This window comes from Cyprinodon tularosa, unplaced genomic scaffold (assembly GCF_016077235.1).
Source record: "Cyprinodon tularosa strain WSP-4 unplaced genomic scaffold, ASM1607723v1 ctg793, whole genome shotgun sequence".
Lineage (NCBI taxonomy): Eukaryota > Metazoa > Chordata > Actinopteri > Cyprinodontiformes > Cyprinodontidae > Cyprinodon > Cyprinodon tularosa.
Window position 1 is genome coordinate 153,310 of NW_024039555.1, and position 24,134 is coordinate 177,443.

At 37.2% G+C, this 24,134-nt stretch overlaps 1 protein-coding gene across 1 annotated transcript in view; it reads left to right on the top strand.

The window, feature by feature from the left end:
• LOC119773951 (cadherin-18) overlaps nucleotides 1–24,134 on the top strand; it is a 207,511-nt gene that overhangs the window by 117,603 nt on the left and 65,774 nt on the right. Inside the window, exons 5-7 of the mRNA XM_038271191.1 lie at nucleotides 9,391–9,558; nucleotides 10,533–10,720; nucleotides 12,281–12,534. Of these exons, the coding sequence (XP_038127119.1) occupies nucleotides 9,391–9,558; nucleotides 10,533–10,720; nucleotides 12,281–12,534 (610 nt within the window). The remainder of the gene's footprint in view (nucleotides 1–9,390; nucleotides 9,559–10,532; nucleotides 10,721–12,280; nucleotides 12,535–24,134) is intronic.

Genomic DNA, 24,134 nt, shown 5'->3' on the forward strand with positions numbered 1-24,134 from the left:
CTTTGTGAATAATAATAATAATAATAATAATAATAACAATACAATTTACATAGAACAAGCCGTGCCATTTTACTTTGTGTTATTTTGTGACTTCCTGGATCTTTCCCCATATGCTCTTCTGAGGAAGAGTGAGTTTGAGTTTTATGCCATTTTTTCTCAATTTAGAGATATTGGCTCTCATTTTGTGTGAAGTCCAACAAGCTTGGAAATTGGATTAAAACACTTTGTAGACTAATAGATGAAACTTAGTCTACAAACTCTACTTTGTTTTTCCTCATTTTCATTTCTTTAGATCCTTTTTCATGATAGCTTCATGCCGTCAGACTGGTTCTATGTGTGATTCTACAAGTCGTGATATTTAACTGTATTTTTCAATAGATGTTTTAATCACAGGTAACTTGCTATCATGTCAATGTCTCATTGAAATTAACATTTGAACAAATCTGACTATATAATCTTATTCAGTTATCTCTGTAGAGTGCCTTGAGATGACATTTATTGTGAAATGTCTATATAAATAGGCTGAATTTAATTGATTTAAACTGAACTAAAGTGGAGCGAATTTCATACAGGGTAGGGCTTGTTTTGATTGATAAATGAATATCATTTATAAGAAGTCTTGTATTTATTCCTGTTATCTTTGATTGTACAATTTGTTTTATATTCTCAAATATGTATGTTATATTTACGTGCTAAAACTTTATTGGAAGCTTCATTCTTGTAGCTGAAAACTGGGAGTATGATCTAAAACTGAGTGGCTGCATTCATCCAACGTTTTTTCCTCTCAAGCTCTGCAACTGTACCCACATCAAGACTGCATTAGATGAGCCAAAAACTAAGATTCCTAGAGCTGGAGATTGAAGAGTGCTTTAGTAATCTCCTTTAATCCTTTTTGTTCACTTGGGAGATTGTTCTCCTTTAGAAGTTTCCCGCCAGAAAAAGAGGTGGATAGTGTGATAGTATCGACTATAATAGACTGAGGAGGTTGAGGAAAAGGCTAACCACCTCAGCGTGTCAGATGAGGTCAGGTTCATGGAAGTCAGCTCTTTCTCAATTATTTTCTAAATTAACTGACGCACACCGTAGAGATTTAGGAGAGCAGGTCTGAGTCTCAGAGTTGAGCAGGAAAGAGAGTTCAGGGGTGAGATCTCGCTTTCAGAACACTGATGTATGTTTTCTGGTTCCTTCCGTAAAATACCCCACTTACTTTTTCAGTGTTGGTGAAAAATTAAGTTACTGCAATGCAATCGTTGGTGATGTCCCTTTATAATGTCCATCAAAAAATTTTGCACAAAGCTTTTTCTTATATCTTTTAAAACCAAAAAACTCTCTTTTTATTTTCTGTGATAGACCAATAATTTCTGTGCATGATTAAGTTTACATTTAAAATAAGGAAAAAAGTGCAGTCTCCTATTTCAAGTGCATAATATCAAATAATCTGATTTTATGGATAAAAATGCTCCTTCCACTGGGAGATTTTCTGATTTAGCTACTCAAATTAAGGGTAAATACACTTATTTTAAGACATTTTCACTAATTCTTAGATCATTACCTTATTACCTTTGTGACATTCAAACTCTGGATTGGTATTCATCTATAGACTAAAATTGTTGCTTTTTTAGGGAAAATAATTTTTTTTCAATCTAATTGGATTGTGTTTTGGCCAAAGATTCTCAAGTAGATTTAGATGAGAATGTTAACTTGACAAATCTCACAAATGAATATGTTTTGATCCAGGCTGTTCCATTGAAGCTATGACTGCGTGTCTTTTCCTGCTGTCAACCACGGTCTCTTACCTCTTTCATGATTACTGTGTTAAACTTCGTCGATTTTCCACTGATTCTAACCAGCTTTCTTTTCCCTTCGACAAAAATCACCCCCACATCACAATGCCTTCACCACTATGTGGAGGATCATAATTGAATTGTATAAATACAATATATATTTGGTATTATATTCCAGTGGACAAAAATTTACATTTTGCATGCAAATAATACATTCAGTCTGTTGGATTTAGTCTAACTACATTCAGTTCTCACAACCAACACATAGGATTGTACTAAAGACTCTAAAGGTCAGAGAGAGTTGGAAACTGCATCATCATATATGTGAAAGAGAAAAATAGAAAATATGGAGTACTAAAAATATTGGAGTTGTTATATTCAACATTAATATGGCTACCTAATGTGTTTCTTTAGTGTGTTACAACCAGTTTATAATGATATGCAGTGTATGTTATCAATCAGACATACCCATAAGATAAATCCTTATGAAGTATTGCTACTCTTGCTTGAGTAAACTTTTTAGCTACTCTTTCTACTAGAACTTCCCGAGAAAAAGAAAAAGTCTTAAAAAAGTTCCACAGAAGTTGATATTAAAATAAGCATTCCTTTTAGCTTTTTTCCACCCTAAGCCTTCTGTGACATTTGGAGGTCAACCTTTATATATAGAAAACATTAGAATTAGTCTTAGTCACTGGAGGCACGTTTTGCTCTTCTAACATTTGACAATAGTTCAATATCAATATATCTATTGCCATATAATTTTATTCAATAAAAGTTATACGACTTTTGAGTATATTTCATTATACATTACAGTCAGTGTTTACAGCAATATTCACTGTTTGACTTTATGAGTTTGTGATGGCCAAACATATGACCACACTCCAGTAAAGTTAACTCCCTCATGCAGTATTGATTTAAAGACAACCTCTTTAGTTTGCAATAAAATGTGTATTGGTTGGATTATGTACATTTGTTCTATTTGTATGCATGCATATTTTGTTTCCTTGTGTATTTGTTATTCTCAACCCATCATTCATCTGTGTTTGTGCTTATGATTCACTTGTTCTTTTACCTGTACCTGCCTGCTAGGATCCTCAGGAGGTGCCTGATAAGATGCTGGCAAGGGCTGAGCACACTTATTCCAAATTGATTGAACTGCCAGTTCATGCTGGAACTGGGGGTGCTGCTTCTTGGTTGGCTACTTTATGCTTGTGAAGACACATCTTGAAGTAGTGCTAGTCTTACTTATGTTCAATTTTTTGGAGATCTCTGCCTGCCTCTGCCTGGACATTTGTGTACAAAAACACGATTTGTGGCTTGCACAATTAAAAGAAATTCTGCCAGTATCCTTTCCCTTCTAGATCATTGATCTCTAATGCTTCTTTGGAGTTACCATGAATCTTATCGCTGCATCCTTAATCAATGCCCTTCTTGGTATGTATAGTGTGCAGTTATGCCATCTGATCTCCTTTTTCAGATGGTGAAAGTACAGAGACTTGTTCATTGTTGGGGTTATTGTTTTAGGACTTAATTCTGCTACCACCTTCTCTCTGAACTTTATGTTGTGTCCCTTTATCTTCTTGATGGTTTTGTCCACCAGTGTTCTCTAAAAAACATCCGAGGCCTTCACAGAGGGGCTAGATTTATGCTAACATTGAACAACAATCAGGTAAACTTTATTAACTGATCTGGTGTTATGTGATGGAAATTGGTTGCAATTTTATTTAAAGATTATAGAGGGATCAGAAAGCAAATTAGTTCAACCTTCAAATTTTAATGTTTTTAAATAGAAAGGAAAAAGAGGGATAACATTGCATCATGTATCTTTTTCATTTACTTTACAATGACATACTTAATCTTTATGGAAGGTTTTGGATTTCATATGACTAACATTCTGGTTTGAAAATCTAACAAGAAAGTGTGTTTTTGTTTGTTGTGTTTTATGCTTCTCCCAGTTGGCTTTTCTTATTGTTCCAGGATAAAAGCCAAATCCCATACATTTTGTGTATAAGCTTATTGGTTTGGTCCTAGCTGTGAAATATTGCTTAGGAATGTCGCACCTTTATGAACAAAGAGGTAATATGAAATATTGAAAGGTCAGATCGTCCATCTTAGAGTGATTTTTAGTAGAAAAGTTTGGCAACTTTCCAACTATTGTGTCTCAAGGACTTTAGGTCAAGTATCACTAAGGTTGAGGGTAATAAGAAGGAACTTATGATAGAGTTTGCAGGGAATGAATCATTAGAGAAAAGTTTTTAGCAGCACTTTGATTACTTTGTGGAACAAAGAGCAGCAGCAGATGCCTGCTGAGACCTGGCATTTCAGCAGAACACTTTGCTACAGTAAACTACATGGGTTGCGAGTCTTGAAAATGTTTTGTTGAACATCCATTTTCATTCCCGGTGGGTGCCTAAAAAAGTGCATTGTATCATATAAAGCATTCCACTTCTTTTCCTTTTTCTTAAAACCTATTACATTTTATAGGATGCTCTTTTCAAAGTCTTGGACATAAAAAAAAATGCATTAAGGCTTTTTACTTTATTGATCTTTGTCAGTGCCAACAGAAATAAATTCCTGATTAGACCAAGTGGTTACTTTACATTTAGTAAAATCAGTAGGAACTAATAAGATGTGTTGGGACCTTTCCCATGAGAACTGTTATGGTGTTTTAAACAAAGGGGAAACAAGAAGGGCTTTCATTTTTTCTGTGAAGCAGATGGACCAAGGGTTTCATGTATGATTGGATTGGATCTATACTTAAAGTTCACAAATACCCAAAAGCCAACAATTGTGTGTGCTAAAGATATTTCATATTTATCGAACGATGCACACACACAAAGACAAGCACATTTCCTTGACAAATCCCACCTGTACACACAAGGCTCCCCCTGATATTGCCTCCTCTTCTATACATGCTCACATTTAACCATTCATGGTCCAAATCCCCACATGAATATCATTGTTTATGCAAACAAGCCAGCTGATCGATTTTATTCCATGGTTACTAATGGCAACCACAGGGGAAATTGAAATAAATAAATAAATAAAATTAAAATTAATGGAAAAACACAGTTTAACTAAGGCTGAAATTGATGTTTTGGTGAGTGATGTGGAGAGCTGGATAAATATGTTTGGTAGCCAGCTCTATGGATAAATTCACAGAATTATTTTATTTTTAAAGTTGCTTCACGCAATTAAATATTATTGATTGTATTTAACATCTGTGGCAGAATTCATGCTGATAAGAATCTGACGGCAAGAACCCTAGACTGGTTAACAGCTACATGATTAATTCAACTAAGACATTGTTAAAAAGCCAAAAACCTACCAAGCATTATATAAGCTTAAATTTAAATATTTAGTAATTTATCTATAAATACTCACATCTCTGACTGCTAACCAACTGTGTCCAGTTTTGAACGTACTGCATAATCTATTTAAAAATATGAATATTTTAATATAAATATTCAATTTCATACCATGGAATGTTGTCTATCCATATTTGTTTTTATATTCTGTAGTACCGTGCAGCCAGATACCCTTCCCTTTTTTGTACGGTAGAGTGTGCACTGACCTCCTGATGAAGAGGGATGGTGTGGGTCCAACAGGTTGGCCTCTCCAACACTGAACCCGATTCACCACATAATCTAAAGAGTGATGCTCTAGAGAGTCATACCATCTAATAAATCAATCATTATTGTGGGTCAGGAAACCTTGGTGATCCCTAAAAATGCATCCCCCCCTAATTCTCCCAATTTTGACATCCTTCAGCAGAGCAGCATTCATTGCACATTATACACAAGTGTCACCTAATGTTAAATATTTAGAGCAATCAATGTGAGGACCTTACAACTGGTTAAATTGATGTACTATTCTGTGGTACGAATCACCATGTGATCAGGGAGAGAAGTGTGATGGTGAAAAAATATTTACATATTGTGTGCATTTTGATTAAGGATTTGAAGTACTCATAGCCATTTTTATCATTTGAATGATCCTCATGTGTAGTTATGTGGAAGTAAATCGTTACCATATTTCCAATGAAAAAGCATTTTCAGAAATGCTTTTTCATTTTAAGAATGTGGCTGCATTGTTTGACTCATAAAAGAAATTAGTAATCAATCATCCTATTTGTATTTTCCTCTTTAACACTGCTCATCCTTTTACTTAAATAAAATGAAAAAGACATTTGAGAGTTATTTTTCAAAATTTACCCAAGCAAATACATATCAAAATTCAGTTTGAAATGTAAAAGGCACACCTTTACCCTGTAACCGCCCCTCTTGGGATTGGGTACAGGGTTGTGCATGTGCATTAAAAAGAAAAAAAAAAGTATTTTCAAAAATTCATGAAAATCCTCCACTCTACCTTTAACATGTATTTTGTGAACCTAGAAAAGACCTGGTTTGATGAGGCATTCTGTTTGGTAAGCTGTGAGAGCAGAGCCTGTCTGTTGCCTGGAAAGCCAATGCGAGATGTTTCTACATCTTCAGCTCAAATTCAAACTCAGTTTTAATCACCAGGGCTGCCCATTTTCTTTGATTTTATTTTCTTTTTTTTCTTTTTTGGATGTTCACACACAGGAGCTCAAGCTTTAGTTAAAACGATGAGCGTCTGAAGTGGTTTGATGTTTCTCAGTTTTTTTTTTCCTTTAACATTTTTTTCTGTGGCATATTTGGTCTCTACGCCGTCATTTTAGTGCCAGTGTGGTTTACAGCTAAGTGTGAAGTTGTGAACTTTTTCCTTTGAGCAGGGGGCAGGTCTCTACCTCAAGTGGAGGAGTGTGTTAGAATCTTTTAAAGTGATGGTGGGACAGAGTGGGAGAAGAAAAGACTGATTTGGGAATCATCTGTATGGCCGAGGCGGTGCCTGGTCTGTTTTGTTAAACAAGGGCAAAGTCTTAATCTGGATCTGAATAAACTTTATTTACCATGCATGTGTACAAATGTAGGGAATTTGGCTTTGGATTTTGAGTTTTTCTCCGACATTCATCTATAGTTTAACCTTTACCTTGTAATGAGTTTTGGATCATTATTATGAAGATGCAATACTGCAAACAGGCAGCTCCTTTGTCCTTTATGCTTATGTCTTAGGGATGGTGTAAGATGCTGTCTCTCTCTGTTAAATCACCAGCTTGAACACCAGTCAGCTGATTATTCAGCATCTAAATATGATGCCTCTGAGTTGCTACTTAATAAGTTCTAGGCATGTCACACTGGGATTGGATCATACCGTTTCTTTATTTATCTAAGGATCCCCATTAGTCTCTACCAGAGTAGAATATACTCTTCCTGGGGTCCATTTTCAACACAGATCATCACAATCAGTAAATACAACAAACTCACAGTAGAAACATTATTAAAAAAATCAACAACAAAAAAAATACATTATGTCTTCCGTAGTTAAACAAACAGAATTTTTCTTTAATAATTATAGATTTCTTAAGATTTAATTTAAAAGAGACAAGGTTTTGTATAAATATCTTATTCTGTGACAACATATTCCACAGAGAGATACTATTATATTACTGTTAGGAATATAGGTTAATACCTATTTCTGTCTTCTGTGAGGAACATGTCAGCTACAAAGACATTGTTTCTAAAAAGTGTCTGTAATTATATTTAATTAGGATTTAAAAAGGTAGGAAATACCTCAACATAGAATATTATGTAATGCAAGAGTTATTTTTAAAGGCACAGCAGCCATATTTATTATTATAAGAACACCTCACTTCAAACAATTAAGAATGTGCTTTTGTTTTCTGATTTTCTTTCAGACACAATACAACAAAATGTAAATCCCATCTCCTCTTGTACTTCCATTGTCCTCTTCTAGGTCGTTGATTGTATGGCAGAACCCTTTGTAGTTGCTTAGGTAGGACTTGATCTAAAAGGTTTGAGAAAAACTTTACTACAGAGATATATTTATCTTCAGTACCATTATGACCAGATCAGAATAATAACCTAAGATTATCTAATAACCTAGAATTGGGCAATGAAATTAAACTAGCAAAATGGGCCAATTTCATGCATATCACATATTTACTAAGAGAACTGCACATTAGAGCCAAAGCAGTTTATTTTACTTTAATATTAATGAATAAACTTGAATAACTTGCTCTTTTTCCTTGAAATAAAGCAAGCCTCACTTCCTACCCTGCTCAACTGTAGTTTCTCTGCACATAATATGCACAGAATGTCATTGAAAAAGCAGTTGACACTATTGAAGATGATACAAAAACTGCACGAACTGCCACCTTATAGTTCAGTTATTCTCATTAAAAGATTAAGTGGTTCAACCTTGTATTACTTTGTCTCACACAATCCAGCATTTGGTTTTACACTAGGCCCAGAGGTAGAATTTTATGAACTCAAACCATTTTGTCTCAAATTAGAATAAAAAACGGCTCATTTTTAACACCCAAGCTTTTGACTTTTTAAGAGAAAAAGAGGATCAATTAGTCTGTTCCTATTACTCTTACTTCTGATTTCAACTTGGCAGGTTTATGTTGCTAAAGGTATTACAGTTGTAAATTCATCTAACAGATAAAAACTTAACTGTGTTGATATAGTATTGCTTTTTACTTTATTCCTAGATGGATCTTGAGCATGCCTAATAAGCTATAAATAGCCCTTTTTCTTGATTAATGCCTGGTAGATTCAGGTTTACTAGAAGTCGTTCATTGTGACAAATGATTTGTAACTTGGGATCCCTGGATCTTAAAACTGTTGGCTGCCTGGCTCCTTGACCCACTTTTAATGGTAATTCAGCCTGAGGCAAAAGGATTACTTACTGTCTATAGAGTCCTGAAAGCACGAGAGAGGAGAATGACCTATTGTATAACACACTAATGTCTGGCTCTTTTGTGAACTGGAGGAAATAATAAACTGTGTTTCCATTAACTCCTAAATTGGGTTTGGTGAATTTCAGGCTACTTTGATTGAAATAAAATACCGTAAAAGGTGTAATAGTGGTTTCATTTTCAGGTTAATAATGTATTTTATAGACATCCTAATGCATTTTTTTTACTTTTTTTTTTTTTAGATAAACCATACACTAATTACAGAGGTGTCTATTACTCTAAACAAGGCAATTAACAACATCAAAAGCTTATAAGGACTATGACCTATCACAGGATAAAATTAGGTGTCTCACAGCAAAGTATAAAAAAGATTTTAAAAAAGAAAAACAAGACCAAACATGGAACATCTTGTTAAAACCTTACCAGAAATAAAAAGGTGTTCAGCTGCATTCAAATAACCTTTTAAAAGTGAGTAAAAGTGCGTTTCATTGTGTCCTACATAGAACACCTTGTTGTATATTGTGTGTGACAAATTAACTTACCTGTCAGATAACCTTTGAGGTAGTGTAGACTTAAAGTTACAGTATAACCTCTTTCTTAAAATCCTGATTTGGGTGCATGAAAATAACAGCTGATCCTTTTATTTGAAGAAATCCACATGACTCATGGCTGCATCACACATCAGTAATGCTTATCTTTAGTGGTCTGTTATCTTGTTAACTTGCTAATTAGCTATTTTAAATTTGTGCAAAATATGTGTGTCTTAATAATTTTAAATGGCATTTTTTACCCTTAAATTTGCAGGAATCATCAGAACTGCCTTAGCAGACATGGACCGAGAAGCCAGAGAACACTACACTGTTGTGATTCAAGCCAAAGACATGGCAGGCCAAGTTGGAGGGCTCTCTGGCTCCACCACCATCAATGTCACCCTTACAGATGTCAATGACAACCCGCCTAAGTTTCCCCAAAGTAAGTACTAGGAAAGTGGAATAATCCCCCCCAAAAAAACATTAAAGTTGACTAAGTCTCCTGTATGGGTTCTTCTTTGTTGAATTGTAACATCTCTTCTCCAAGCTTCTTTAGTTTAAGGACTATGGTTAAATGTGGCCTTATAATCAGAATACCTGGGGTAATCAATTTAAAATAGCTGTTTAGGTATTTACTAAGTTTGTTAAAACTACCACTGAGGTTGCAGGTGCTAAGAAAATGGCTAAGTCTACTTATTTTCAGTTTTGACACATCTGGATACATCTGATTTAAAATCACAATGCCACATTGGTTTTCATTACTAAAGTGGAAAAAGGGAGGGTCGTGGTGAAAAGTTATTCCAACAGAATCTATTCTTTAATACAAAATAGCTTCTGCATTAAACCCGATTTAGTAAAAAGAGGAAGAATGACACAGCTGTTTGGGAAAATAATGTTTATTTATATTACGAAAGATTAATAATATACTGCTTTATCAGATTTAGAAAGTTAATATTCTCATTATTTACTACACTTATTGTACAACCAAGTCTAATTTTGTAGTCAAATTTTCTGTAATTTGCTAAATCTGATGAATATTTATAAAATCCCTTGTTTTCTAGTCTGAATTCTCCATTATTATAAAATATTTAAGTAACAATAAGGCCTCATCAAGCAGATTGCCTTTTAGCTAAGAATTTCCCATTTATGCAACAGCAAAGAACCATTTCAAAATCATCAACATTTTTCTGACTAAATATCGGCTTCATTGCAATTCTATCAACCCCTCTTTAGTATTTAATGTCAATTGAAGCAGTGAGTATTTTTAATGACATCCCCTCAGGAACAAATAGTGACAGTCAAACTGCTCAGCAAAGCTCTTTTAGAAAACCAGTAACAGAAATGTGTGGTGCAGTGGCTGTTTTCTTTAAAATGTTCTTTTGCTTTCCTTAAGTGTCTATCATTGCTCTTCCACAGAAAATTACCAGCTGTACGTCCCCGAATCTGCTCAAGTTGGGAAACCAGTAGGGAAGATCAAAGCCAATGATGATGACCTCGGCGTTAATGCAGACATTAAGTACAGCATCATCAACTCAGAGGGGGCCAATATGTTCTCCATATCCACGGATAAAGACACAAAAGAGGGAATCATCAGTCTGAAAAAGGTACAAGGGTGCAGCTAAAGAGATAGAAGCAAATAACCAAACTACATGAGTAAAAAAAAATGGTTTATTTAAATTGGCATTTCTGAAACGTGTACTTGTGCATTCTAATGTGCTTGTGTACTTGTGAAATGTCATCAGCCCTGTAATGTTCCAATTCACAAGAACAACAGGTTGAGAACGGACAAAATTTAGTCAGTATGCATCAGAGCAGACTTGTCCGTTCTTGAGATTGACAGCTGTCCCAGCATGCACTGCGGCAGCAGCAGCTTTCAATTGAGCGCTCACAGAGCTCAGAGTGTTAAAAGTTCTCTTTTCTGTTGCTGTTGTTCAGTAAAAGAACATGTTAAGATCATTTGAGGCAAGCATATTATACTTTAAAGTGTCACTATACGGCCAATTTACCGATTTACTGCGCAATTTAAAGAACAATGTCCGCGGCATTGTTCTTTAAATTGCGAACCACTGCAACTAGCGGGACTCCAAGGGTAACGGCAGCCAGGGCTACTCTGCCCGTCAGCAGCAGCCCTCTCTCGTCCTAGCCGTGTGTGAAGCACCGCTGGCTCTGATGACAATTTTTTTGTTTTATTTGGCAAAATGTTCATTTCATCTGCGTTTATCTGACTGTTTTAATTATTTTTCCCCCACTGAATGAAAAGAGTAATAATTTATTAGTATCTAGAGATACTATTATATTATAACAGGAGGTGAAATGTAGCTGTAGACGAGCCGGGCATGTGGTGACGTCACAAGTACGCTTCTGTTCCAATTGACCCATATTAATGCTGAGTGCTCTTGTTCTCCCTGAGTCCAAACTTTCCTGTGTTCTTCTCAAGAACATACTTAGTGAGGACACAAGTCCATAAGAGGCCCATCTAACATATTTATTTATTTATTTACTTATTTATATGTCTCCTGCAACATCTTAAGCTTCCGTATCTGGCTTTGCTTGCTGTCTTTAGAGATTTGCTATAGTATTAATGGAACTTTTCTATTCCCAGATGTTAGAAATGTAAAGGCATTTTGAAAAGTTTTAGTTCAAAACTGTACAAACAAGAACAAAAACAATGTAGGTAACGTTTAGACTAAATTAAAAAAGTACCTAACCTTGCTTACAAAATAGTGTTTTTGATGCTCTGGTTGCATCTCCTGTCCATCAGTTATGAACCCAGGTTGTAATGAAGCAGGATAAAATATTTCTCAAAATGTTGCAAATTTTGTATTAAAAAATAGCATTCCCAGATGGTAACCTTTGACATAAACTATGTTTTTTTTTTTGTTTGTTTGTTTTTTAGTCATGGGTGCAGATATAAAAGGAAGGATTTTGTTATGATAAGAATTTCCTGAAGATGAGGTCCTTTTATTTCCAACATGTCTGATATGCATTATAGGACACACCCAAGATCCTCATATGATAACACATAGCTAAACTAACACCAGTCATATGGTTATAATTTGGTAATATTTATACTCATTTTAAAAGTACAAATGATAACCTGTGACTATAATTAACAAAGGGGTGTGTGTACACTAATCTCAAAAACCTCTGTCTTTTTCCTACAGCCTCTGAACTATGAAAGAAAGAAGACCTACACGCTACACATTGAAGGAATGAATACGCATGTGGACCCACGGTTTTCCTACCTTGGAGCTTTCAAAGACACTGCTACCCTTAAGATTACAGTTGGGGATGTGGACGAAGCCCCCGTGTTTTCTATGGATTATTATATTTTGGATGTTTATGAGAACTCCCCAAGTGGCACAGAAGTGGGCTCCGTGACAGCTCGAGATCCTGACAGCAGAGGCAGTCCTGTGAGGTAAGGAATTTGCACTAAATGTACCATTCGTGCAAAAGTTTTTAAAAATTGATTCTTCCCTTCCTCAGACTTGGAAGCGCATACAAAGGAGGCCCAAAGCTTTCTAATGCCACAGGGGTTATTTTAAGGTTCTGCATTTTTTTTTTTAGCTGACTTGCATTAGATAAGAAGCATTTGGTGTTTGGTTTTATCTTAAATCAAAGGGTGTTTTTTTTTGCAGATTAAATTATATATAAACATATATGATAATTTTTCCTAAAAGTCTTTTTGAATAAGCAAAACTCATATTTGCATGATGAACAGAATACTGGAAAGAGGTTATAAAAGCACAATTTTCTGACATTATCTTATACTTACTTCAATAGTCAGATATTTTCATTGATCTTGGTCAGTATTACGTCAGGTTTAGGAGGCTAAGGTCTATTTTTCCATCTGTCCTTGTACCTGACTCTGACAATGTATTAAGAGTTGAATTCTTAAGAATTGGGGAAGTAAGTGGGTGGAGAACAAAAGAAAAACTGTCTGGCATCAAAAACCTCTTTACACTGCATGAGCAATCTCTGAAAATCATGTGTTTAAAAAAAGGGAAAACAACTTTAAGTTGTATATGCCTTTGAAGGTCCACTATTGGTTTTTCAACCAAGAACTCTTTTGGAAACACTGGGTGATATTAAATTCCTTTTTTTTCACCCAAACTATTATAATTTCCTCTTTTCATATTTAAGTTTGTGACTGCATTTATATTACACTGTAATACTTTTCACTGTGAATTTACAGTAATTTACTGGCAGCAGCTTCGCCAGTAAACTACAGTATTATTTACAGTATCTTGCTGTAATATATAAATACAGTATATTGCTGTAAATGATTCTACAGTTTATTACTGTAAATTTACAACAGATCGTATATATTCATTTAATGTAAATTTACAGTAATTTACAGGCAATGGCTTTGCCAGTACTGTATTTTTGCAGTTCTGCTTACAGTACATTAATTCTACAGTTCATTACTGTAATAATACAACTACTAAAAAAAGTAATACAATTATTAGAAATAAATTATATAAATAAATGAAAGCTGGAAAATATTCAGTTTCTTTTCAAATATTTATTTGAAAAATAGTGCCTCATGAAAATTACAACATTGTCAAATTGTGTGATCTGAATACTGTAAAGGATGGACAGAAAAACTTTGCTCACACTAAATGTTTTCAATTCTAATGCTAAAACTCTCATACTGGAGCTAAACTTGCTTTCTTATACAAATACCCCAGCATTTTCCCTAACACTGTATGCATATTAGGGCTGGGAATCACTAGGTGCCTCTTGCAATATTTTGCAATTCATATAAAATGAGCAAAACAGTAAAGTAAAGCGCACAGTGCCTCTTCTTAATGTACCATATGTAAAATAAACATTTTAGTCAGTGCATTATAATCACGAACAATTTAGCATCATAAACTAAACATTAATAACCTTTAAAATTTGTGCCATCATATTTGGCAAGAACTTGTCAAACAGAGAGATCTCTTGAATTTCTTCACTGTGCTTTGTGGCATCTCTCGAGACTATTAAGAAGCTAATTCCTACATTCAGACAGGGTACTGTGTAAAGACATACCTTCCAGAACTCAATAACTGTAAATACACTTTCTGAATCAACAGACTCAAAATGACTCATTTGTGAGGAAAGGTCTTAAAGTTACCTTCAGAGGAATAGTTTACCCACAGAACAATTTAACTTTATTTTCCGCTGACCTTCATGGTGAGCAAGACTCTGGAACACTTTTTTAATATTTCAAATGCAGCCGGGGATCAGGACGACTACTCGTTTTCCACAAGTCCACAAAACTTGTTAATATTCCTCCATACTGCTCGTCCAATGTAATCCAAGTGTCCAAAGTGGGTAGTGTCCATAATTTACTAAAAACTACGCCATTTAGTATATTTTTAGAGCCTAAATAGAAGTACATTGCATCTCTTGCATCTCGGCAGCAAAGGCTCTGAACGCCGAGGCTTCCGTAGTTTCGTGAATATGCAGGTGAGCGCTCCATGGAGTAATATATTCTTTTTAGGCTCTAAAAATATCGTAAATGACGTCGTTTCGAGTAAATTCTGGACGCTACCCACTCAGGACATTTGGATTACATTGGACGAGCAGTATGGAGGAATATTAACAAGTTTTTGTGGACTTCTAAGGACCTTGTTGGCTCGGGCTCAATCGAACTCCATTATATGAAAGTTGGGGTAAAACGAGAAGTCGTCCTGATCTCTGGCTGCATTTGAAATATTTGCTCACCATGAAGGTAAGTGGAAAATGAAGTTAAATCAATCTGTGGGTGAACTATTCCTTTAACAATATTTTGCAGACTGCACATAGATTTAAGTGCTAATGTGGGGACTTTTCTACATGCTAAACCGTTGCAAATAGAACTAAATCTTGCAAGATCTCACCATGCTCTTACAAAATCTTGTGAGATTTCCTTTGGAAAAAATATCAATACAGCATTTTTTAAAATATCAATATGATACCGCAACATATAACATCGTGCATCGTTATTTTGTCATACCCCTAATGTGTATGCGTGTGTATCAGACAAAGTCCCACTTGAAATCACTGATCTTCTTGATGAGTGTGCTGACATGCGGATTCACAGATGTTGATTTCTTCTGGACCATCTTGCCGCTCTTCTTGCTTTTCACCATCTCATGGCTTGCTTTTGTGCCTCTCTCCGGGTTGATGTCAATGCAGCTTCTGTAAAACAACATCGACAAGATTTTTTTTTTTTCCTTACGGTTTTATCAGTCTATGAATGTAGCATGTCAACAATATACAATGTAGTGATCCAGTATGTTAAACCACAAAAAGGAGTTTCAGACGTAACATTACTACAAAGGTAGCATTTGTAGTGTTTGTGGTTGCTATACTTGTGTCAGAGCCTAAGGACCATTGGCTATCACGTCAAGGTTATTGACTTATGGTGTTGTATGAAGAAAAGTCAATCAAATCAAGCTCTGTGGAACACTATATTTGAAAGAGAAGCTACCTCTGAAAGAACTCCAATGTGCATGCTGCTTCATGTTGGTAGTGCAGGTTAAAATTGTAGTAGGAGGAGAAGACTACTGCAAGGCCAAGAACAAAGGATGTCCCATCACATAACACCTCTTTCTTGATGCTCAACATCCATCGGTTTGCCTGTGCCATATGACCTAAGAAAAAGACAAGTTGGAAACAATAAACAGAGATCCCAGAAATAATGGAATCAGTCTCGTCTGATTATGTTTCTACAGAAGAGGATTAGGGCTACTGCAGAAGAAAAATAATTCTGAGAAAAAAAGTCAGAATTCTGCCTTTTCAGAATTTGAAAAAAAAAAATCTATTCAAATGTTCTGAGAAATAAGTCTAAATTCTGACTTTTCTCAGAAACCAAAAAAAAAAAAAAAAAACGCAACCGGTGACAACCTCATATCTAAATAGGAAAAAAAAAGGCGAATACTGAAATATGTTCACTCACTCTCTGGAGAGGGTGGAGGACGTCAGGCAGCTCCTGGCATCTGTGATGCAGCTCGGTTGTGACCGGTTCACAGTGGCTTTGTGCAGCAGAGCCGCAACTTCGGCTGTGAAGAAGTCTGGGGTGAAGGGGAAGTCGCAACTCGCAAGACTCCTTTGCTAGATGCAGAGAAAAAAAAAGCCTATGGTGAAATCCACCATTTAAAAAAAACAAAACAGAAAACATAATGCTGACTCTTAGTAATTTTGGCCAAGTTTAGCACTTTGCCTGTTTTGTTTCTCTTTTGATGTGGAAACTCAACTGAAATAATTTATAGAGCACTTTAACACAACAGAGGAAACTTATAACATGCTAACTCAGACCTGCCATGTTACTTATCCATTCCCCTGATGTTTTAATGTTGATTTAACATTAAATTGAGACAAAGCTTACACAATTTTATCTAATGTTATCTTACAAAAACAACATTTTTCAACAGCGTTTTTGTAAAACTTATAAACAGTAGAAAACTAAAAAGAGAGAAGTCCTCAAATCCCGTTTCTAAATCAGGAACAAAAAAGTGAATAATGTGAACTTACTCTGTGAACAGTGTGGAGGACTTTGGGCAGCTCCAGGCATCTGCAGTTGGCTGAGCAGTTTTTCTGAGGACCGATGGTCTAGAATCCTGTTTTCCCGCACTTTTCTTTCACCTTCCCATAATGCTTAGCAGTTTACAGTAAAAGTGCAGTAATATTGTAAAAAGAATGACATTCTCTGAAATTGCTGTAATCTTTTTTTTTTCTCCCAGATTGCATTGCAGTTTACAGTATGATACTGTATGGCAGTGATACAGTAAAATACTGTTCAGATTTAACTGTAAATTTACATCAAAGGCTTACAGTGTAGTATATTGGATATTATAATGTGACTTTTTATGGAGCTTTTTCTAGTGGCTGTGGTGGCCTGTTGGTTGGAAAGCAGAGCTTCTGCATCCTGAAGAGGTCATAAGTTTGCTGGGTCAAAGCTCAGATTGTCTCTCTGTGTGCATATGCTCCCTGTGTGCTACTTGGTGTGGCAGCCTACTTCTCCCTAAGGGATAAAAGCAGAGAAGAAATGTTCCTACTCTTGGTCTATAAGAGGGTCTTTCTCTTCCTAATTTGCAAATGCTGTTCAGTGTGCGTGGTAGAACTTGCAATTTATGTAATATATATATATATATATATATATATATATATATATATATATATATATATATATATATATATATATATATATATATATATATATATATATATATATATATATATATATATATCATATTTTGCCTAATATCCCTAAAACAACTAAACATTCATAGGTAGTTATGATGTTTTCCCTGTAAATCATATTAGTTTGTAGTATCACCAGATAGCTGCCTATCTATTCTTGCAAGCAGGAGAAGAAACCTCAGGCAAGACAATTACTCTGCACATTAATATGCACTCTAAACAGACGCTTGTATACTGGTGGGAAATGGGAGAAAAAAAATTTTATACTAGCCTTAGGCACAGTACTGAACAGGTGCCTTGTTCCTTGGCATTACACTCCAGCAACTACACTGCTTGTAATGATTTGAATTTCCTTCATGTTCTTGACAAAATTGATGGAATAGTTGTGAACCTGATACTCCTTAAGAGCTAGTCCATTGCTCTTATATCAATAAGAAGCAATTTTCTGTTATTGCAGCGTGTAATGGGATCATATTTGAGACATTTGGCATGCACTGCAGGGGCAAGAGAGTTCATAAAAACATTTACAATTTATGAACAGAAATACACAACCTGTTGGTGGCTGATAAATCATTGGGTTGGTAGTAAGGAAATGTACTTACTGAAATATTGTAAAGAGATCTACTTGTTCATATGGTACTTGTTTATATAGTGTCTGCTGTAGAAGATGTCAGTGTAAAAACTTTGTTCAAATGTTGTTCAGAAATGTTCCTGCTCCTTTAGCTTTTCAATACAATACACAGTTGTGCCTAATTGTTCCTCATCTGGATAAAAATGAAATTGAAGAGAATTACAAATTTTACCTTTAAGGGACTTTTGTCACAAAAAGATCTCAGAAAACTAATCCATGTGATTATCTTTAGTACGGGTGTAAATTACATCCATCATGGTGATTCAGTTCAGTATCAAATTCCTGACGATTTGATTCAATACTCAAGAATACACCGCAATACAATACGATTCGATTAATTGGTTAATCTTTTTTTTTCCTTTTACCTTACAGGCTAGATAATGTTTCAAATTTGAAATAAATCAATGAAAGCTGTAATACTGTTATGCATTTTATTTGAGAAACAACAGCAAATAAAAGAAGTAGCAAAGTTGTACTCCACCTAGACCTATGAAAACCTCATTCACTGAAAAATAATAATGCCTCTGTTTATATATTCTGAAAGGCATCAAAAATACTGCAAGCTGAAAGAGGGTAGTGGCTAACGGAAGCAAGGTAGGAGGGCAAAATAGGTTTAGTGTCACCGCAACATGGGAGTCAGAATTACATCCAGAAGCAAATGGATATAAATAGACCCTAGGAAAAAACAAAAAACATGAATCGATACTCTTGCGGATGTGTCGATGCATCGGATTGTCGGCTTTTGGATCGAAGCATTGATACAAGACGATTATTATTTACACCCCTTATCTTTAGTCAAACTGATTACTACAACTGCGTTTTCAATGGTCTGCCTGAAAATAGAACCAGACACCTGCAGTCAATCCAGAATGATGCTGCACATATCCTCACTAAAACCAAACAAATTAGAGAGTAGAGCACATCAACCCATCAACATAATTCATGCTATTTACCAGAGCTTCTTATTTAAATGTACAGCTGATATTATTAATGGTAAATGGTAAATGGCTTGTAGTTAAACAGTGCTTTTTCAAATCAGAAGACTTGACCAAAGGGCTTTACACTACTTTCAGTCATTCACCCATTAATGCTCACTTACACACTGATGGTAGCAAACTACATGGAAACCACAGCTGCCCTCGAGCTCACTGACAGAAGTGAGGCTGTCGTACACTGGCGCCACCAGTCCCTCCAACCACCATCAGTAGGCAATGCTGATAAAGTTTCTTGCCTAAGGACACAACAGCATTGAAAGCCAGAGCGGGGGGTTGAGCCGACAACCCTCCATTTGCAGGGCAAACTCTGTAATCTAATTCCCCTGTTGCCCCTGTTAGTGCCAGAATTCTTGGAATCCTTTCAGTCAGCCCTCCCAAAAATTGACAAATTAAAGGTGGCAGAAGCTTTCTGGTAAGTTGGAAACCAGTCTATCTGTTCACAAAGGTTAAGGACCATTTGGACTGGTTTCCCTCAAGGCTTTGTTCTCTTCCCCATGACCGTTCTCCTTGTACACTAAAAGCTGCATCTTGAGTCAGCAGTCCGTCAAGCTTGTGAATTTCCAGATGAAGCCGTGCTAATTGGGCTTATCTCTGAGGAGGATGAATCTGCCTACAGGTTGAAAGTGGTCAGCTGTTTACCTGGTGCTGCCAGAACATTCAAGATTGTGGTGGACTAGAAAGAGTGCAGCCCCACCCTCCCCCATCATCCTGTGCAACTTTCCAGTCCTCAAGCTTTATCTCTTTCCTCACCAAGATGGCACAACAGATGATGTTCTTCTTGTGGCAGCTGAAGCAGTTCAGCCTGCCAAAGATAATGATGGTTCACCTCTACTCCACATCATTGAGTCCATCATCATCTTCTTCTCCGTCTGACATGCGTCTGCCATCATCAGGGACAAGTGCAGATGGCAGCATGTAAATCATTGTTCAGAGAGGTTGATTGGCTGCCATCTTCCTTCTCTTCAGGAACTCCGTGCTTTTGGGACTTGAAGATGAGCAAGAAAAGTTGCAGCTGACCCCTCCCACATTGGACACAAACTGCTTCACTTTGGCAGGACACTACAATCTATCAGGACCAAAACCTCTTGCCAAAAAAGCAGCTTTTCCTATCTGCAACTAGCTTCATTAACAAGACAAGGGTTTTCCTCTGACACTTTCCGCCTGGAATACCAAAATACTAATCTAAATACTGTTTCATTACATATTGTTATTATTGTTGTATATTTTCTAAATCTGTCATTTTTCACTCCCCCTGCAAAAAGTATCATTTTTATTTCAATAACATTCTTGTTCCACCTCTATTTATTTAATTTCAATATTATATAATTAAGATGTCAACTGTATGTTTGTCTCTGTATAACGACCTACCACCAGCATATATTCCTTCTGGTGGGAAAAATGTACTGTATTTCTAATGTGTAGTAGTTCTACTACTACCCAATATGCCCCTTTGTGATGCAAGATTTTTTTAATCAATTAATAATTTCAATCTTATAGGAAAGATGTAAAAATTGTATCATTACAGCTATATTAGCATAGTTGTCTACTGAGTCTACTATCTCCCAAACTTCCTTGAGCCCTACTTGGTATTCTGTGGCATGAAAGCTGTGGTACTGGATTTCTCTCAAATGCTGAGGGCAGTCAAAATCTTTGACAGGTAGCATGACAGGTAGTGGCATTGTCAGCCAAGGTATTTATGTTTCTGGATGTTTGAGCTGTCGCAACACCTAGTAACCACAACTGTGTGAAGCAACAAGAAGAAGGCGTTGTACCGTGTGGTTATCTCCCACCATCTTTAAACAAGACAGATTCTGTCAGACTGAGTTCAAAATTGTTTGATAGTCTCTTTGACAGATTATTGTCTCTCTAACTGACAGGTCTCTTGAAAAAAAGCAATACATCATGTAGGCATGAAGGCTAAAACGCATGAACCAGAAAGTAGGCATAGTCTTGTTTGAGAGCCTGACAGTATTCAAAATATCAGAAACTAATAGCTGTAAGCTGTCAAAGATGATTGTGCCTTTACTACTGCCATAGTTATTTTGCTTATATTTATTTTGATTTAAAATACGAAAGCAATAAACATGTACTGGAATGAGACTTATATACATATAGAGACATATATATACAAAAGCAGCCATGCAAAATGGCCCTTCCAGTCAAAAGCCAGCAGAATGGCAGCAAAATCCCCTCCAACTTCCAAACACTGGCTTTCTAATAGATGTACATATTTTTCTTACTCTGATTCCACCCTTTCACAGAATTACAGGGTCTGACCAGGAGATGATGCTTCTCTTTAAATCTTAATGTCCACAAATCATGACAGAAATAATATTTTAATGTTTAACGAGGAATTGTAGGGTACTAGCCAAGGACAAGCGAAGGCCCCATCAAGGAAAGTTGTGAAATTTTGAATGGCATATTTTGTATTCTCTGGAATGTTGGATGTTAGCTGAGTCTATGTCTGTTGTGATGTATTTTCTGATTTTCTGAAGGACCCATAGAGAACTACCCCAACTTCTCCCTCTTACTCCGTCGGGGTTGTAGTGGGGCTGCTGCCTATATACGGCAGTCTATGGACGAGAGGCAGGGTACACCCTGGACAGGTCGCTAATCTGTCATAGGGAAACACAAAGACATACAACCATGCACACACCCAAACACACAACTAAGGAGAATTTAGAGATGCCAATTAACCTAACAGTCATTTTTCTGGATTGTGGGAGGAAGCCAGAAGGGAACATGCAAACTGGAGAATCCAGAACCTTTTTGCTTTTATAAAAAAAAGACTGTAGGTTACTCTGAGTTAAAATGTTAAACATCAATTTGAGGGTTTAAGAGCAGATAGGTTATACGTTGAAAGGTTTCAGAAATCTGGACAAACTAAAGCAAAACATCAGAGAAATAACAGGGATACTGTGGGTCACATACGGTTGTTTATTATTTTGGAAAAACATAAAACTCTGTTTTATTGTTCTGCCACTTTAGTCCCTCGGGTGGAGGGCGAGTCACTTCAGCTCCAACAGTGGCTCTGTCTGCTCGGGGGTTACTCCTAAAGGGACAAGTGATCCTGTTCTCTCTTATTTCTGGCTTTTGGGATACCCAGAGGCTCCTCCCTTCGGATTTGGAGCAGCGCTAAATATGTGAAAAATACTGACAAAGAAATTCACTGGGGAATGCTGAGCATGTAAAAGATGTAGGGGGAAAAAATAACAATTTGCAGAAACTTTCCATACAAATAAACAAACCAATTGTGCAAAGTGAAGACAAAAACATCCTGTCTGCTCTCAGAATCTCCATAGTTAACCAGACTAGGTTTTGGATTTGTTTGGAAAAAAAGCTTCCTGCTGTCTGTGCCTCTGGCAGAGTCAAACACACAGCCAAGCAGCTCTGGGAGCTGGAGAGTCCAGGATTAAAGATGCCACAAGCCTCTGTAACCAATCAGAGAATAACTTTTGTAGCATTCTTACATTGTATAGCCTATAACTTATATAGAATCTAATCTTTGTTTTTACGAAGTTATTAAAATTGGAGAGATAGAGAGGGACATACATGTAGCGAGAGAGCAGAAAAATAACTACCATTAGATAAAATGATAGATACAAAGTACAATTTGCTTGCAGCAGCTTTCCTGTTTAAGGTATCCAAACTCTAGCTAGATTAAATTAATGCTATTGTTATACTTAACAAATAAATCATTATTCACAATGAACTACTCATGGATTAATCTATAAGGGTTTTGTGTGTGTGTGTGTGTGTGTGTGTGTGTGTGTGTGTGTGTGTGTGTGTGTGTGTGTGTGTGTGTGTGTGGTATTCTCAGTCAGTAAATATTTGTATTTTTTTTTTTTTTTTTTTTTTTTTTACAGTGTCCTGTCTGGCAAGGTGGCAATAAGAATAATTGTCTTGATGCCAAAAGGAGCCCAACAGATTTTACTTTCACAAGTGTAGCGGTATGGCAATTGCCATACTGCTCCACTTGTTTCATGTATATATATTGCTTTATTATAATTATGCAGGGAGTTTTACAGTTCATATGGACACTGCAATGTAAGTAGAGCAGAAAAACAGAAGAAGAAGAAGGAAAAAGAAAAAAACAGGACAAAAGATGAAAGAAAGAGGAGATAGGAAGGAGACAATGACAAAACATTTTCAGTCTGCTTCAACACCTGTAATGAGATGGAAAAAAAAAAAAACAAAAAAAAAAAAAACAGCACAACCAAAAAACATGGTACGAGATATACAATAAAGCAAACACCTTGAAACTATCGCTAACATAATATTATTAAGTCTGACATGTACTCTGTGTTACCTGAAGATATGAATGTGGGGTTTCTGTTTGGAAGTGAATCTCTAAGTACCTGAAGCCTAGCACCTGTAGTTGTTTGTGAGGGTGAACTTGTGCATGTAAAGTTTTAACCATAGAAAAAATGCTCAATAGTGGTTGTGGATAGCCGGAGAGGCACACCCCCCAGAGCACTGAGTCCAGCGCCGGGAGACCCAAAGCCCCAGGCGCCCAAGGGGACCCCAGAAGCGAAGGCACCAAGGCGGGGCCAGCCCCGGAAACCAGACCCCACCAAGGCAGGAGGAGAGACAGCCACGAAGAAGCCCCCCAGCCACCGCCATGCCGGCGCCCCGGGGAGCCGCGGGGACGAGTCCGTGGGCCCCGCCGGCAGCCGGCCACCCCGAAGCAGGGCCGGGCACCGAACACCAGCCCCCCCACGGCGCCGACCGAAACGCCCCAGCCCCACAGAGCACCGAAACACGCCCCGCCCCCCAGCACCAAGCCCCGGCAACCGGCCGCAACACCCACCGCGACCGCACCACCCAGGAAAACACTCAGGCGGCCCCGCCCCCGGCCGGGGCCCATGCGCATCCGCTGCGAACCGGCCGCGAGCGCCGCGGGACCCCCCCAAAACGCCCCCCCGGCCCAAAGCGCCGCCCCACCCAGACCGATGCCAACAGCGCGCAACGAAACACACCGCGCACAAAATCAGCCCGAGAGCAGAAAAGCCGCCCGGCGCAAAACCGCAAGAAGAGCAGACCGCAGCCGGCGCAACCACCCCCCCCAGCAGCCCGAGGGGCAGCACAAAGCCAGAGCGGAGCGAACCGCGCCGCCCCCCCACCGGACGAAGCCAAAGCAGCCCAGCCACGTCCGCCGCCCCCCCCCGCCGCCCGCACCAGGCCCTGACACGCGGCCAGAGCAGCTCCGCCGCCCCG